The sequence below is a fragment of the Cyprinus carpio genome, chromosome A22, assembly GCF_018340385.1.
Source record: "Cyprinus carpio isolate SPL01 chromosome A22, ASM1834038v1, whole genome shotgun sequence".
Lineage (NCBI taxonomy): Eukaryota > Metazoa > Chordata > Actinopteri > Cypriniformes > Cyprinidae > Cyprinus > Cyprinus carpio.
The window spans coordinates 10,019,107-10,036,719 of record NC_056593.1 but is presented as its reverse complement, the minus strand read 5'-3'; the positions used below and the strand labels follow the sequence as shown (position 1 = coordinate 10,036,719).

Genomic DNA, 17,613 nt, shown 5'->3' with positions numbered 1-17,613 from the left:
CTGAATATTATTATTATTTTTGGTAAAACTTTACGATTAGGTTCATTAATTAAGATTAGTTAACTACTTGAGTTAACACAAACTACGCATTAACAATACTTCAACAGCATTTATTAATCTTAGTTAATGTAAATCTCAACATTTCATTATTAAAATCAAAAGTTGTGCTTGTTAACATTAGTTAATGCAATTTATTCATGTTCAATATTTTTATTCTCTATATTTAATTATTGGTTTAATATGTGTGTTTTATTGAAGAAAATATATTGTAATCTGCTAAAACGCATGCGCAGGTTACTTTACCACCTGAACATAGTGAGGTCATGTTTAGTGTAGTTTGACACATTTACACTGACCTGTAGGGGTCCTTTAGTGGACGAGATGCTGCCCCTGACGAGAGGTGGTGGAGCTGCCACAGAATTGTTTGACTGCAAAACAGAAGGGGTCAACACCAGGTCAGTTTGAATCTCAAGCGTCTTTATTGTTGCATCTAAAAACCCAACTGTCACATTTTTCTTTTACCTTTTGCACAACATCTTTTTGGGTCTGACTCTGTCTGAGTTTCTTCAGCAGGACCAGTTTGACCTCCTGTAGACGCAGTTCTTCCTGCAGCTGTTTGATGATACGCTCACGTTCAGCCGGGCTGCTTTTCTGCACATGACATGGACAAGAAGAGTCACGTTAGCAAGTGAACGGGACATCTGATGAATGTACACTACTTGACAAACGATCTTGTTATATCAAGTACAAAAGATCTGTAAATATAATGTTACCATTAGCATCTCAGTATCTGCCTTCTTAAAACTGTAGCTGACCCCATTCATACAAGGACTAGAAGGCTCATTGTCCGACAGAACAATGACATCATCTGGAGTCGGAGGTCGCTCTTTCTTTATGTCACTGAGAGAGAAAGATCAAAGAAAACATGAGAAAAGGCTGAAAACAGATTGTTTTTAAGATACACTGTTTCTTTAAATGCTGGGACTGAACTGCATATTTGTCATATTACTTCTGAAGTATATAGTATGTACAGTATGAGAATTTTTCTGTATAAGTGAAATACCCAGATGACAAATTATGTAGGTAATTTACTAAAATACCAACATGGGAAGTACATAAATCACACTGCACTGGGTACTTTAAATATTAACTCTCTCTTGACTTATCAGTTGATATTACCAAGGGGTTTCACACAAGAACTGTAAAAATAAATAGAATTGATATAATAACAACAACAACAACAACAACAATAATAATTCTATGTTCTGATTTTTAAGTTGTTGGGTTTTTTTAAATATTAACTTCTGATTTTTTTTTACACAACACTGGATCAAGAAATGAAAAACTTATTTTATGATAATAATAATAATAATAAATGTTTATTATTATTATTATTATTATTATTTTTTTTTTTTTTTTATATTTCTTATTTGTTTTTTTTCTTTATTATTTGTATTTTTGTATAATTTTTGGTTCGAATTACCAAAGGATTTTACACGTAACCGTTTCATTAATTTTATATAATGATAAGAATAGATAAGAATAATGATAATAAATTGTTATGATATATAATCATAATTGTTTTTATATTGTTTATTTATTAACATCATCATCATATTTCTGATTTAAACATGAGACAATGCATTGTACTACTGATTGAAATGTTTAATGCTGTTTAACATTTACAATAGTGTATACACTTATATAGCATACAAATATAAAAAAGCAGCATGCGGTTTATACTGTATCCTAATGGCCCATTGCTCCTCACCTAATGCAGCATTTTCTGCACTGCCCACAAGAGGTCGTCCTAAGACCTCTGTTTGCATATTTTGTAATCAAACACATAAAGGAGTTGCTCTTCAAGGAAGCGCCACAAGTAGTGTCAGACGGTCTCAGAACATGAAAACGCCACAAATTTTACAGTCAGATTAGATACATAAGCCGCTCCAAATGCAAATCAGCAACAGACATATGACAGCAGCATCACGTCTAAAAGACAGTAGGGCTGTACCCAGACTGGGTCTACTGCCCCCTCTTGAGGGACGGCTGAGGAGGAGGGGGATGGGATGGCTAGTGGCCAGGTTATTGTGTGTACTCCATCCTCAACTTTCACTGCAGACGGATTGCTCGCATATCCACAAAGAAACCCTCTTTCATGCTTCTACTCTGGCCACTGGTGGGTCCATGAGGGAAGTGTCAGAGAGGGCTACTGGGAAATCTTTTAGAGGCCCTTAGCTGCTTATAGGCTAAGGGTCTTTCACTAAATGCGATACTGCAATAACACACTTGTCAATAGTGAAATTAGCTTCTTGGGAGCAACTGTAGCAGCTACATGATAATGCAAGCTGTGTTTGCCACAATGGTTGTTAGTGTGTGGCTATGGTGTTTGAGTGGATGCCTACTGGTCTAGATCTAAAGAGATTACCAAGTCATTCTGGTACCTAGATATGGCTAAAGTTCCTTTTTATTGCCCGCCAAGTTATAATGGAGTTCAGATTGCTTTGAGAAGTAGCAGCACACAAAAAGTTGCCCACTTGAGTGTTTGCCCGCTGACATGACGTTAGGGTGTTGCTGTTGTGATCTAGGTTGTTTTTAGGGCATTACTTGGTGGTTTCTAGGGTTTTCTGAATGGATAAATATGGTAAATGGTAAATGGACTGCATTTATATAGCGCTTTCAACAGACCCATGGCCATCCAAAGCGCTTTACAAGTTGCCTCACATTCACCCATTCACTCACTCATTCATACACCGATGGTCAAAGTCTAAAGAGTTTTGTCCCAAGTCATTCTGGTTCATAGATATAGCTGAACTTCTTTAATACAATTTTTTTTTAAGTTAAAAATGGTAATTCTGCCTGCCTCGAGAAGTAATAATGGTCTAAGTTTAAAGAGTTTATTTCCAAGTCAATTTATTCCAAACCACATTGGTCCCTAGTTATGCCTGGATTTTTTTCATTCTAAATGTATTATTATTGTTAAATCACCAATTCAGATTGTCACAATAACAAAAAGTTGCAAAGTCCCGTGTTTGCTCTCTGACATGATGTTAGGGGCTCAAAACAGTTGTTAATGCATTGCAGTGTGGTTGCTATGATGTTCTAGGTAGTTGTTAGGGAGTTGCTAGGGCTTTCTGAGTGGATGTACACTTGTCTAGGTCTAAAGAGTTTATTTCCACGTCTACAAGTCATTCTGGTGCCGCATAAACTTAAAAAGTTAGCCATCTCATTTATTTCCATCAAGGCTGGTCATAACTGGTCTAATCTGAATGTGAAAAGTAAAACTGATCACCCTTTGTTAACTGCTAGCTGGTCAAACTAGTTCTTAAGACCCAGTGTTAATTAGTGCTAATTCAGATTATCTCCAGAAGTAAGACCACACAAAAATTCACACACTCACATGTTTGCTTGCTGACACGATGCTAGGGTGCTCAAAACAAGGCCTTTGTGCATTGCAATGTGGTTGGTCTAGGTTGTTGTTAGGGCATTGCTAGGGATATGATCGAAGTTTTCAGCCATTAAGCTAAAAGCATAATTCTGATTGCACCTAGAATTAATAATACACACACACACAAAACTGCACGTTTTGAAGTATCATTCATTCCCCAACAAGTATGGCAACAAGCATGGTACCCTTTCCTTCAATCAGCAGATGAGATGAGGAAGAAGGGTCAGGTTAGTGCTCTGAAAGCATGGCCCATTCAAGTAAATGGGAAGGACGAAACAACACTTATCCCTGGACAGCACTTGAGTTTCCTTAAAAGCCAACCGACCAATTAAACGCATCCGTCAAAACACAACATGCCCAAGTTTACAGGAATCACTAACAGCTTAATGTAGGTCCCTATGACGCGCACAACCAGAACTTCATTAGAATTTACTTTATATCATTTCCTGTGTATTAACCAGCACCAACAAGATCACATGATGCAAGAATTTCCCTCTGGTCACATGACTCACACCCTCCCTTTTCTTTAACTGTTCCTGCCAATGTGGAAACCATGGCAACGGCCGGCTCAAACCAGTTTGTGACATAGGCCTCATTTTGCAAAGTCAGGCAGGGTTCAGGTGTGACGGAAAATGCTTTGGACTTCTTTCTTCTTTTTTTTTTTAAGCAGGGCAGAGTGTCACCCGAGGGGAGACCGACATGCTGAGCAAGCACATATTTGAGTGTGGCCTTTGGGGAAAGTTGAGCATACGACGGTCGTGTTTGTAGATTGTGACATCTTTCAACTCAACTTTCTGCCCCTCCCCCATCCCACATGGCATCAGGCCACCTCCTTTGTTCTTTATCATGAGCTCCACTCTGGTTCATCATGACTTCTGTTTGTCTTGTACATTAATCATGCATTCACAAACAAACAGGAATCGCCTTCAGTTTTTTTCATGCAATAAGTTTAACATTCAAACAAACATTTGGAGACTGAGTATCATGGTAAATAACCACCATCTGCAACATTTTCAGTATTTTAAGATCAATTTAAAAGAAGTGCTCCTCAAAGTGCTCCTCTCTAGAGTTAATTTTTTAGCCGACCGATGAATTCATGGTCACCGAATATGTTTTCTGTGGTAAATGTGACGTCACGTGACATTGTTTACAAGTTATTATTGTCTTTCCTCGTTTGAAACACTGATTGAGCGATTACATGAGACAGGAGACTGATTTCGGAAAGTTGTACTCTTTCTTTTAAGCATGCCTTTGGATGTTATTTTCTGCTGTAACTGCTATTAAAGCGGAGGAGATGTTCAGTTCACGTTGCTGCTTCTAACCGAGGCACTACAGCGATCTGTCACTCCACATTAAACAGTGCCAAAACGGCATTTAATATTTGAATATTGTAATAAAATGGACAGAATTTGAAACCTGAGACTTTGTTTCATATCAAATGTAACAAATCATAAAGCTAATTGAGGGTTATTGGATAGGAGGCACACTACAATGTTCCGTTAATTATCTGACAGGCTAGACCAATCGATTCTTGAGATTTATGAATAAAATGAGAATCAATTAAAATCAAGAAATCAATATTTTTTTTTAACCAACCCTATATACTAAAATAAATTAAAGTTGTATAAATTATTTCATTAATTACTTAATATAAATTATTAAGTCATGCATTATGAATGAACATACATACACACACACACACACATATATATATACATATATATATATATATATATACACACACATATATATAAAACAACATGTATATCATCCTTTTTCTTCCCGTAAAAATGGTTGTGCCCATTTGAAAAAAATCTATGGGTCTGGCTTCCAGTCTCATCCATGTCCAGCTATTTTTAGCTGTACAGAACCGCTTGTTATGCTGCTTGATATTGAAAAGTGGTATGTTTATCATATTATTTGAAGTTTTTTATTTGAGTCAGAAAGTTAGTATACATGCTTTGGTTCCTGTAAGGTTTCTGATTTTATACATCATATTTTATTTTCAGTGCTGTTAATCAAAATCATTGAATTTAAGTTAAACTCGAGTAAAAATTATACACATGGTAATTAAAAGAGACCTTAAGTTTTTAAAAACCAGCAAAGCAAAAGCACCACCACAGTGTGTCCAGGCTCTTCTCTTCTGCATCTACTTGATACCTTGTTGACGTTGCATTTAGCAGATGCTTTATATTCAGAGCTACTAGCACAAAGTCTCAGCGGAGCAGTGTGAGGTTAAGTGTCCTCAACACAAACATAAAAGCGAAACGGCAAGACCAAGATCACACTAATTCTCCAGTTCAAAGGTCATTACTATCAAAGATCAACAATTATGCGTTTATGTTCAGCTTGTGACCTACCTCTTAGATGTGCTCATGTCCACGGGCTCGTCGCCGGTCTGCACCTCCACCTTGATGGTGGCCTTCACCTCCCCGGCCCGCAGGATGTTAGCCACCTTGTTGGCCTGCTCGCTTTTGGTTTTCAGTCCATCTACAGCTCCAAGCTCTCCTCTCTCCAGCTTGACCCTCTTCAAGTCGGCCTCTGAAGCAGGGGCATCTCGCTCCAACGCCCGCTTTTGACTACGTGTCTGACGCACTGCGTCTTCCGACATCTTCTCACCTGTAAAACAACACAATTGAATCATGCATATTCAGGCAGATAGCCGATTATATTTAGTGTAATGTCTTAATACTAAAACCAAGCAAACACTGATACAAAAAACATGGAATATCAATAGAAATTATACAAGGTATAGCTCCTGATTAGGTCTGTTTTAGGTGGCGTTCACATGGAATTTGAACTTCTGAATTATCTCATGCCAGTAATATCAATCTGAGTGAAACCATCAGATATACTGATACGTCACCAATACATTATATAAAATCAAGGACCCAGATTTTACTTTGGACATCAAGTGGCAACCTAAAACAACAAAATTATTTTTTGTAACAGAGAGAAAAAAATAATACAATAAAACAAACAAATAATTCTTAAAACTGAATATTTGTATAAAATAATAACAAATGTTATTACTATTAAGACTATTATTTAAAAAAAAAACAAAAAAAAAACTATTTGTTGTGATGTATTTGTTTATTGTACCAAAGTAAAGAAAACCAAAATCAATAAATAGAAAAATTTAGAATAACACACTAAATTTTTTTATATTTTAACAACAAGACTTATCTTCATAGTTTGAGCATTTAATTTCTAAGTGTCTCTTGGCTCCCAACAGCCAACAATTCAACACACAAAACACTGCAGATGCCAGAATTCATGTTTATCTTGTAGCCTAGATCTTTCTTTCTTTCTCGTTGTGTAGTTCTTTATAGTTTTTGAGGATGAGGGCAAACCATACAATCTGTCCAAAGAAGAATTTGCACCAATATACTGTAAAGTTTGTTCGAACATGTGGCCTTTACGTCAACGAGATGACAAAAGATTCTCATCCCTTATAAAACTTTGTTTTTTAGGGTTTGTTCGAACATGTGAGATTCTCATCCCTTATAAAACTAAAATATTTTTCCCATTAATCCTTTCAGAACAGATCTGTGCCCCTTTTTTGGGTCTCGATCCACTGGTTGAGAACTACAGGTATATGATGATTGCACCTGTACAAGACAGACTGGCATTTCATAAAAGCACACAGGAAAGACAATCAAGAAACCCGAATTGTGTCAGGCTGTGAAATTTAAAACATGCATGCAAACCCCAAGAGCCACTTACAGGAAGCAAATCCATCATTTGGATACCTCAAGGCACATACGAGACGTGCCGACCTACCTGTCTTACATATGATATCAGCCATCTGATAACAAGACAGCTGACTCAACACCCAGGCCTGCTCTCCTCTGCCATGACATCACTGGGGCTCCACATGACCCTTCCCAAGATTCCATGGGACACATAAAGCACTTCCCCTGAAAACCAGTTTGAACCGGTCGGCGGACGCAGCCGAGAGACTGAAGCAGGTTTTTAACCCCTTGAGAGACTGACTGGCAGCGAATGTGGCCACACAGACGCAGGAGTTCTGCCAGTGGGGGGAAGGGCCGCACACATTCCAAAACACAAGTCTTTCAGAGAGATGAGGAGGAAGTGTCCGCCTCTTTGTTGCTCACTAAATAATAATCGCCACAGTGGACTCGGCAATAAAAGGTAGTCAATAAACCAAATGACTAGATAATAGAAGCAAACTTGATCATGCTGATCCAAACAAGCTTATGCAAATTGCAGGATTTGAGAACCTTGATTCTGAAAAGAAAGTTTCAGTGTCTTTTGATCCATGTGATTCACGGTCTGATCCACTTTCCCTTTTGTTTGTGAATGTCAGATAAGGATTTTTAGAGACTGCACTCAAAACTTATAGGCAATGAAATACTTTAGAGTGGAAACATAGTTTTTCAAAGTTGTAAGTTAAAGAAAACGATAATTGGAATACATTTTACATATAAAATACTATTTATAAAATGTTTTTTTTTTTTGTAATTATTTGTGAAATGTAATTAGCAGAAAAATATAATACTTTCAAAAGAAAGTCATACAGGTTTTGAACAAATGGAGGGTGTGTAAATGACAATTTTCATTCTGGAAGTGAACTACTCTTATCAACTTTATATACAACTATTTCACAGTCGATTGTTTGTATTGGCCATTAGTGAATAGTTATTGAATAATCTGATAATTAAAAGGGTAATAAACCTGTAGTAAAACAACTATCATACAAGTAAATTACATTTTACTCAACACCATGGTGTTCTTGAGTGAAACGTACTCAAAATGACTGAAATAGCTGAAACTGAAAACGTTTGCATTACATGAAAACGGTCGCCTTTATTTTCTGATGAACTGATATCAGTGTTTAACTGGCAAATTGGTGCGAAGAAAATATTTATGACAATTGTTAGTTTTATTCAGCACGGATGCATTAAATTGATCCAGTGACGTTAAAGATTACAGGTTGCAAAAGATTTCGGTTTCAAATAAATGCTCTTCTTTTGAACTTTCTGATCTACAGAATCCTGATAAAAAGTATCATGGTTTTCATAAAGATATTGAGCAGAACAACCATTTTTAACATTGATAAGAAATGTTTCTTGGGCATCAAATCACATATTAGAATGATTTCTGAAGGAAAACGTGACACTGAAGACTGCTGATCAGGCCTGTAACCAGCATAGACATTGAGAGGGACATTTTTTGGTGGGGTCACAGATATAATTTTCAATGTAAATGAACACTGACTGGCCAGGGCTTTGAAAGTAGGTCACCAAACCTGACAATGTACACCGACAGTTACATCACATGTCCAACAGCCAGAAAATTATTAGCTTGAAGGAGTCTTTGCTGTATTTAAATGCCAATGAACAATGTAACAGTAACTATATGACAGTAAAGAGTCTTTTAAAAGTATACTTTGTTTCACAAATCATCTCCAACTAAGAAATGTTGCATCACCACTTAATGCCATAATGCTTAATGCCAAGCCACTTGTTCTGGTTAGGAAATGGATGCTTGTCGCTCAAGCTGTGGACACGTGGCTTGCAAAGAGTCATAGGAAGCATATGGCATCAGATCTTGCACCACTCATGCCTCTCAACAACAGGGTTTGACAACATGAAGCAAACCCTTTTTAAAAGAATCAAAGGTTGCTAACCAAATCATTTCGCACTTTCATATTAATTTTGAAGCTTCAAATGTACCAGTGTGACGCAAAACAAGAAGATTAATATTTTAATAACAACAAACATATTGCAAGGGATTATTTAAAGATCAGTGTTTGGGTTGTGCTAATCAGATTGAGATTGTGATGTCATTTAAACCACATGTCATATGAAGGTCACGCATTTGTTTGTTTACTAACAATTCAAATAGTCAAATCTCGGTGACTTCTGCATGCGTTAAAAAGCTAAAAGCACAATGGCGGTGTATTGGATTGTCTCAGCTGTGTGAAAAACATGTTTGCTCTTGCCACGTTGTGGCGAGCTGGGAGTGCGGTGACTATCCTCACGGGGCCTGCTGAAGAAGAGTCTTCTGATGTAATGACTGCCCTTAGGGCGCAGACCGAGCAAGACAATAAGAGGCATTGCTTGTGTTATACAACAACACAGCATGGTGGCAATAGAACCCAAACTGGATCGGTACGTTCAGCTGCTCAACAATAAGAATGACCTGCTGGCCCGGGACAGAAGGAATGGTCACTTGACCGATTGCAATCTTGAACATTTAATTTTCAAGTTCTGCTTGTAGACTTTTTAAACTTGTCCGGCAGGCAAAATTATGTAGCAGATCGACAAATGAGATTTAGTTGAAATGGCAAGAATGAATTTTAGCATCAATAAGAATTAACATTTTTTAACTAAACAGTAATGTTTTGCCAATGTATGCCATTCCTTACCAGAAAAACTGTTTATAAATTTATGGCTTGAAGTTTCAAAGCCATAATTTTTAGCTATTATTGGAAACTTTCTTTGTACAGGAATATATAATGTGAAAATGAATAAATAAAAATTCTAAATTTAAAATGGGATTGTTTTTTGTTTTCACAAATGTAAATATAATGTATATAAAATAAAATAAAAATTCAATATAAAAATGATTGTTAAAATAATAAATGTAAAAAATTATGCAAACAAATTATATTTTTATTTAAATTTTATTTTAGTGTTGGGAGGGCCAGTGGAAATGTTGCCAAAACAAGTTTCTGAACAACTGAGCAAGAAAAAACCTTATTGAATCCTTTAAAGCGTCAATGAATCCTTATTAAATTACTTTAAATTGGATATCAAATTGAACTGAATTGAATGAATAAGTGAGTTTATCACTTTACAAATAAAACAAAATAATAATAATAAAACAAAACAATCAAATCTATTTATCGTCAACCCTTATAGGAGTTCACTTCCAGAATGAAAATTCTTTCATCATTTACTCACCCTCAAGTTGATCCAAACCTGTATGAGTTTCTTTCTTCTTTTGAACACAAAAGATGATATTTTGAAAAATTTTGGTATCCGAACAGTTGATGGGCACCACTGACTTTCATAATAGGAAAAAAATATACTATGGAAGTCAATGTTTTCCATCAACTGTTCGGATACCAACATTTTTCAAAATATCTTTTTTTGTGTTTAAAAGAAGAAAGAAACTACAGGATTGGAACAAGTGGAGGGTGAGTAAATGGTGACAGAATTTTCATTCTGGAAGTGGAAGACAAGACAATGTAACTGGTACTTTTCCTTGTCTAAAGCCTCGTTCAGACTATCAGCCCAAATCAGATTTTGTGCATATCTGGACAGAATCTGATTTGAATAACTGACTGTCCACACAGTGTGCTGCAACTGTTCATATCCAATTTGTGTGTGATTTTTACGGAATGTGCATTGGTTTCTTTGGTAATTCCGTTGCGTTGTTATGCCTACGCTAAAAACAACAATAACAACAATACAGATGTTGTCTTATGGCATGACAAAATTTTGCTGTCGCAGCTGCGCTGTATCATTATATTTCATCTTGTGAGGCAGTGGCAGAAATGGAATGTGTGGCTTTATTCTGTGCTGCCGTCTCTGCTACTTTCAAAACTCAAAGAGGTGCGTATACTAGCAGTATATTGTGTTCTTCCACTTGACTTGCACTTCACAAGGGCAAGCTTGTTTCTGGCATGTTTTCTGCAAAAAACGTCTGACGTGTTTACGTTTTACATGTCGTGAGGGCGTGAAATAGCTACGCTAAATTCGATCTGACCAGTCAGTCTGAAACAGATTGCCAGGAATGCGATTTGAATAGGATTCGAAACCACACATGAATGTAGCTAGAAGCGGATTTGCAAAAATCGGATTTCATGTAGTTAGTTGTCATGGAGACTATCTAAATATGATCGAATTTTAATCGGATTTGCACAAAAATCAGATTTGGGCTGACAGTCTGAACGAGGCTAAAATCTCTGATTCTAGAGTGGCTGCAACATGTTGCAAAGTGGTTCCTCGGGTGGTTACTTACAGGCCCAAGTAAAAAAAAGAATTTACGTATCAAGGGCTGTGCGATTAATCGAAATTGGCGATTTCTAAATTGCTTTATAGCACGATTTTCAGTGCCCCTGACCTCCCGCAGTATGATATCCAAACCAATCAGAATGCAGCACGCCTAAATGGAGCGCGAGAACAGAACAGACCGGGCATACAGACGTAACGCTAGGTTCACACACTCTGTCTGTGGTGCGTATGCATTGCATATTTTTTCCACGTCCATTTTAACAGATCAGAGCGTTCACACTGCATTCAATTGCGGTCCGGCAGTGCGCTTCTGGAGCAGTGCGTCTGCAGCAGTCATGCAGCGATTGTTTCCGCACGGAGTCTATTTCTGCTGTGCTGCACACTGTTGTTCGCGGTAAAAATTAACATGGATTGACACGGAAATATAGTAATTAGAAAATAAAAATAAAAATTAAAGTCTACTGTTTCACAGTCAACAAGTAGCTTTTTGGCTAGATTTAAAACAAGCAAAAGTGCTCTTTAAGATAAACAAGGCAATAATAAGGTGGCACTCGTTGAGGTAGGAAAACAAAGTTATATTTATTGAGTTTAAACCTGAATATGTCTATGAAAGATTGTATTACTGTACTGTGATAAAAGAGAATCACAATAATGAAAAAGCATTTTCAGAAACAACGTTAAATAATGGATAAATGTTGTGTTTGTGGTAAACAGCCGCTGATCAGGAGTGGACTGCAAACGTGCCCTGTGCGAAAGCAAAATGAGTCCGTGCTGCTTCTGAACTGCGGAAAAGTAGGCTACTGTATACACACTGCAGACGGAGTACGTGTGAACCTGGCGCAACAAATCTATGTCAACACCTGATGAGGAACCGCTACAAAGAGCTCTATGACCAATGCATGGCCAAAAAAAAAATCCCTGGACACGTGATTTTTTTTGGCCTTATGTCGGTTCTAGAGAGATGTTACAGCTTTTTGATAAAGCTCTTATTGGTTTTCTTTAGGAAATTCACACTAAATGCATTTATGACTGTATGTCAAAATCATGATTAAAATCAAAATCACAACATTTATCAAAGAAATCATGACAGGCAAAAACCAATTATTATTTAGCACAAGTCACCTTAAACAGAGATGAGAATCAAGTCACCGGTCAAACTACACTGGATTACTGTCTAAGTGTTTCCTGAGAAGGACAGTAGAGTTGCTTTAACTGAACTTGTCCAGTTCAGAAGGACTTCCTGATTGCGTCACCAACACGTTTCTGAAAACAATCATATGATAAGCTCTGAAAAACAAAGTTTCAGGTAAGTTTGCATAGTCTTATGTGCTACAGATGTTCCTCTGGATCTCTCACAACTAGCACGTCTTGTCATCCAACAATGAGGAAGTGGCTGCCAAGAGGGTTGAGTCAAAGGTGCCCCTTCCGGCTCCAGCCCTGCATATCAAGGGTTAAGCACTGCCATTTTAACACCACAGACAGATCAGGCCACAAGGGTGTTACCTAACAAAATGGACGTCATTAACCCTGAATCTGCCAGAAGATCCACCTGGTGTGGCCCCTAGCAACAGGACGACACAGAAAGTACAGCCGATTGCTTTTCACATGGGCACAAAGAATAACTTGTGCTGTAAAAACAGTCGCGAGCAGCCACCCCCTCTCCACACACACACACACACACAAACAAACACACACGCATGCACACGCATCTACCCATCCCCCTCTGTGATCTCAAACAGACTAGAGTGCAAATGTACACTGACGCACACACTTATACTACACTGGCCTTCAGATCAGTTAATATAGTCAAATAGGTAGATAAGAATAACCAGAACTGGGGCAGCACCAAATTGTGTTTAATTTACAGTAATTAGCAGGGAAGGTCACCACATATGACTTGTTGATTAGTGAGGTCAACTTGTATTTTTTTGTATTTTTTTGCTTCAATATTTTTAGCACCATGGTTGAATTAGCATGCTAAAACCATTACATTAAAAAAAAAGTCACATTTGAGGTCACATCTCTTTTGAAGCATGACTGCTATAGCCATACAAGCTGATGGTTTTTGAACATACTGGCACAAGATGGTGTGTCATGTAAATAGAAAAAAAAAAGTAAAAAAAAAATGCACAGAATCCAGAAGTAAAACTTCTGTTTGCAATCACAAACGAAAACAATGCATGTTTAAATTCACACTGTAGCTATAGCCAAACACATTCAAGCAACTGTTGTTTTAGCCAGAAATAATGTTACATTTTTAAAATGCCGTTGAATGCTAGAAAATATTATAAGACAGTAAAAAATCTTCTAAATTCTTTCAATTCATCCCGTCTTAGGGTATGTTTACATGACAACTGTGCTAAAAATGGAAACGTTTTTCCTTTGCGTTTAGGCCAGGCCTGTTATTTGGTGAAGTCATTTTGTATAGAAACACTATGTGGCCATGCACATACCTATAGACTGAACACGTAATACGCACACGCATGACATCATTTTGAAAAATTAGCATTTTGCAGTTTAAATGGACACAATAACGATGCAGTTTTCAAAACTTGCACTTTAAAACACATTTTCAGAAGTTTGCAAAATGTTTTCTGTTTTTAATTGAAATGCACCGTAGGGAATCCATTATTAATACTAAGAACGCAAACTAAAAGTCAGTTATAACTAAATTAGGGATGGGTCATGATTTTCGAATATTCGATTAGTCGATTTAATTACAGAATATCGATTCGGCTGTGCGGTTATTTTCTAAGGATGTGAACTGTGCCCGAGCGCGTCTGACCCCCAAAGCCCGGTTCGGTTGACTAATTTGATCGCTCCGTACCATGCTCGGAAGCGGTTGGATGGAAGAGGTGGGCCAGAGCGCAGTTCGGTTTAATTAGGGTGTGGTACGCATGCAGTGTGAGCACTAACCGCGCAGGGTGAACATTTATGAGCGGCAAACGCAATAGATCTATTAAGCAATATGTTGTGAGATGGTCTTCTGTGTCACCGCGTCCCAAACGATTCAAAATAATAAGCCACAAAGTTAACAAAACGATGCACTCCACTGTGCTGAGCGAGGAACTTCCTGTTTCCCACGTATTAAGTCGTGATTATGAGCTAGCTGCATTAAAATGATTTGTTATTTGTTGAAAGAATAAAATGTAATATTCCACTGGTTGATAACCATAAACATTTACCGCCCATATATAATTTTTTTTTGACTCTGTTATGTTGATTTTTCTGAAGTAAATAACGTTATGTGACTATTCACAAGCTTTTAATTATGGTATAAATGCTTGGAAATAATATGTAACATTTTAATCGCAATAAGGGTTGCAATTAGGGTTGCACCGGTTGACCGGCCATAAGTCGGAACCGGACGGTTTTTGCTTAAAATACGCGATCGGCAATCGGCCGGTTTTTGTTCTTTTTTTCGGCCGATTTTTCCGGAAGTGCGACCCGCGTGCACAGACTACATTGTAATCATTCGCAATCATGTCATTTGTGTGTAAGTATTTTGAAATCTGTGCGCAGGACACGGGCAGCCGTTCAGCACTGGAAGTGCAGAGCTTCATGTCTGAGGCACAGATAGCAGGAAGTGAACAGCCGCTGGTGTACTGGCGCACAAATAAGAGCCCCTTTCCTGTGCGAGCTGAAGCTGCGCAAGCGTACTGTACCTGTACGCACCCTACACAAGCGTACTAGACAGTGAAGGGATGTTCAGCTCAACTTCTCGCGTGTTGGATGAGAAACGAAACGGACTAAACTGTGACAAAACTGAAATGCGTTTTTTTTTTGTAAAGTAGAACTTGCATACACGTTTGAAAAGCCAGAGGTAAACGTCAGTTCTGTATACGATGATTTTTTTTTTTTTACCTTAAAATTACATTGACTTAATCTGATTTAAAATTCACCTGCTGTAGCACACTGAAAAAAAAGTGTTTCATTCATCCAATTAAACATTTTTAGGGTAATGATTCAAATCTTTATTTTTTAACTTAAGCCAATAGTTATTTATTTTTCATTGGCTCCAGTAAAAAAATACAGATGTGAATCATTACCCTATTTATTTATTTATTTATTTTTTATTTAATTGGACGAATGAAACACTTTGCATCTTAGTTTTATTCGCACCAACATGATTTTAACATTTTGAAATAATTTATTTATATAGCATACTTTTATTTAGTCTCACTGGTAAAGACCTTTTTTATTTAAAACCAAATTTAAAAACTAAAACAAATACTGAATGCTGATTAAGAAAAATCTTCTTGAATGTGTGTTGATTGTGTTGTTGCCTTTAATCTCACATGGTTACAGTTAATCTTTTCATTTAAGGCCAGTTCTATGTAGTTTCAACCTTATTGAAAAACAAAAGCTAAATGCTGATGTCTGTACCATCTATGTTTGTATTGAATGTAGGCTACTTACTGTGCAGTTACTGCCGTTAATTTCAGATGGTTGCAGTTATTGTTTTCAATAGTCAAAAGCTAGTTTGGCCTATTGAATACCAAATAAACATCTTGTTTATGTATATTTTCCTTCTTTCTTGTTTGTTGCTTAAAGAAAAAAAAATTCGGAAATTGGTATTGGAATCGGCCAGTTTGCTTGTAAAAAAATCGGTATCGGAATCGGCCATGAAAAATCATGATCGGTGCATCCCTACTTTTTATTATAACACAAAGCCTCAGCCTTCTGTCAATTTTAAGATAAAATACAAACAATATATTTTTTTTTATGCTCTTTAATTTGTAGTGAGATATTCGCCTCCTTTCAAGCGGCATCAATTATATTGCGGTGAATCAATTATATTTTCCTGTTTAATATTTGCAGCACGAAATAAAAACAAATTAATATTTGAGTGCATGTTGAAAAAAAAAAAAAACAGAATTTAATACAAACGAGATAAAATAAAATAAATCAATCTGAGTTAAAAAAATCGTCAGTAAGCCTATTGCAGTTTTTCGTGTTAAATGTGAAGAATGACAGGTGCCACATACTTTTTTTTTATATACATTTTTTGGCGGAGTATACAGGTGTAATATATATTCACTTTTACTTCACGCAATGTAACTTGGTTTTATTATCATAATTTTGCCTTTATTCCTAAAATATTATGACGCTAATCTTATTTATTTATTTTTTTGAGAAGGATAAACTGATCAAAAATGCTCAACTCACTGTCTTGCACTGGGCGCTTTGTAGACCATTTAAAAAACAAACAAACTTGAATTTAACAAACATAAAATATTCCAATCATATTTCTGAATTAAATCAATAAAGAATCGAAACGAAATAGGACCACTTTGCCGTTGAAAACCAAAACTAAACTATTATAATGGCTGCAACAACTGTGTAATGAGGACAGCGACACGGTCTCGGGTCGGACTCGGGCAGAGAATTCTGATTAGCCCCGGGCCGGGCCGTGTAAGGCTCTATATTAGTTCCCTCGTTTCAATTAAAAGCTCCCCCTCGGTTTGGCGGGCCCATATAAGTACTACCTACTTTTTCATGGGAGGTAGCAAAATCTGACAGGGTAGCAGAGATCGACAGAACACCGGCCGGGAGCGCAAAGTGCAGTGTGAGTACAGGCCAGCAGGGGAAAGGGGGACAACGCCAGAGGGTGGTGCCGCCAATAACTCACAATAACTCAAAAGACTGCGATCCGGTCTTCTTCCTGAGCATTCATGCTCATTTTTTTTTAATAAAAATATGAAATATGTTATTGTTATAAATACAGACGTTAAAATTAATCTTCACATAAGTGCCGTCATTCAGGCTGTTCACAATATGTTTAAGCGCGTAGGCCTAGTGTGTTTTATGATATTCTGTTTCAACTCGTAATGTGTTTTAAGCCTAATATTCATGTCTGAATTAATCTGTTCTAATCTTAATTAATCTTTAAATGTCCTAGGGTCCTACAGCCTTGTGAGCAGTTGATAATCAATGGACTGTTATGTTAATAAGTGCTGTCATTCGGTTATGTTATATTAATATGTTTCAGCAATCATACAACCATCAATTGGCTTGGGTTAGGATAGACCTTTCTCTAATGAATTAAACAGTTTGTTATCATACAGATTGAAAGCCTGAATAGTCTCTCTCCCTCTCTCGCTTTTTATGGGTGTGTGTTTATGCGTGCGTGAGTGCGTGGGTGCATTTTTAGAGATCCCGCCCCCGCCCATACCC

General features: G+C 37.0%; 1 protein-coding gene across 3 annotated transcripts in view; it reads right to left on the bottom strand.

The window, feature by feature from the left end:
• Positions 1-17,613, bottom strand: part of LOC109047816 (transcriptional repressor p66-alpha-like) — a 28,855-nt gene that overhangs the window by 4,235 nt on the left and 7,007 nt on the right. For 2 of the 3 annotated variants that reach the window (XM_042711832.1, XM_042711834.1), the window contains exons 2-5: positions 5,809-6,067; positions 774-900; positions 523-651; positions 357-428 (exon numbers count right to left, since the gene is read on the bottom strand). In XM_042711832.1, the coding sequence (XP_042567766.1) occupies positions 357-428; positions 523-651; positions 774-900; positions 5,809-6,067 (587 nt within the window). Of the gene's footprint in view, positions 1-356; positions 429-522; positions 652-773; positions 901-5,808; positions 6,068-7,231; positions 7,384-17,613 lie in introns of those variants that run through there. The other variant, XM_042711833.1, reaches the window with a different exon arrangement.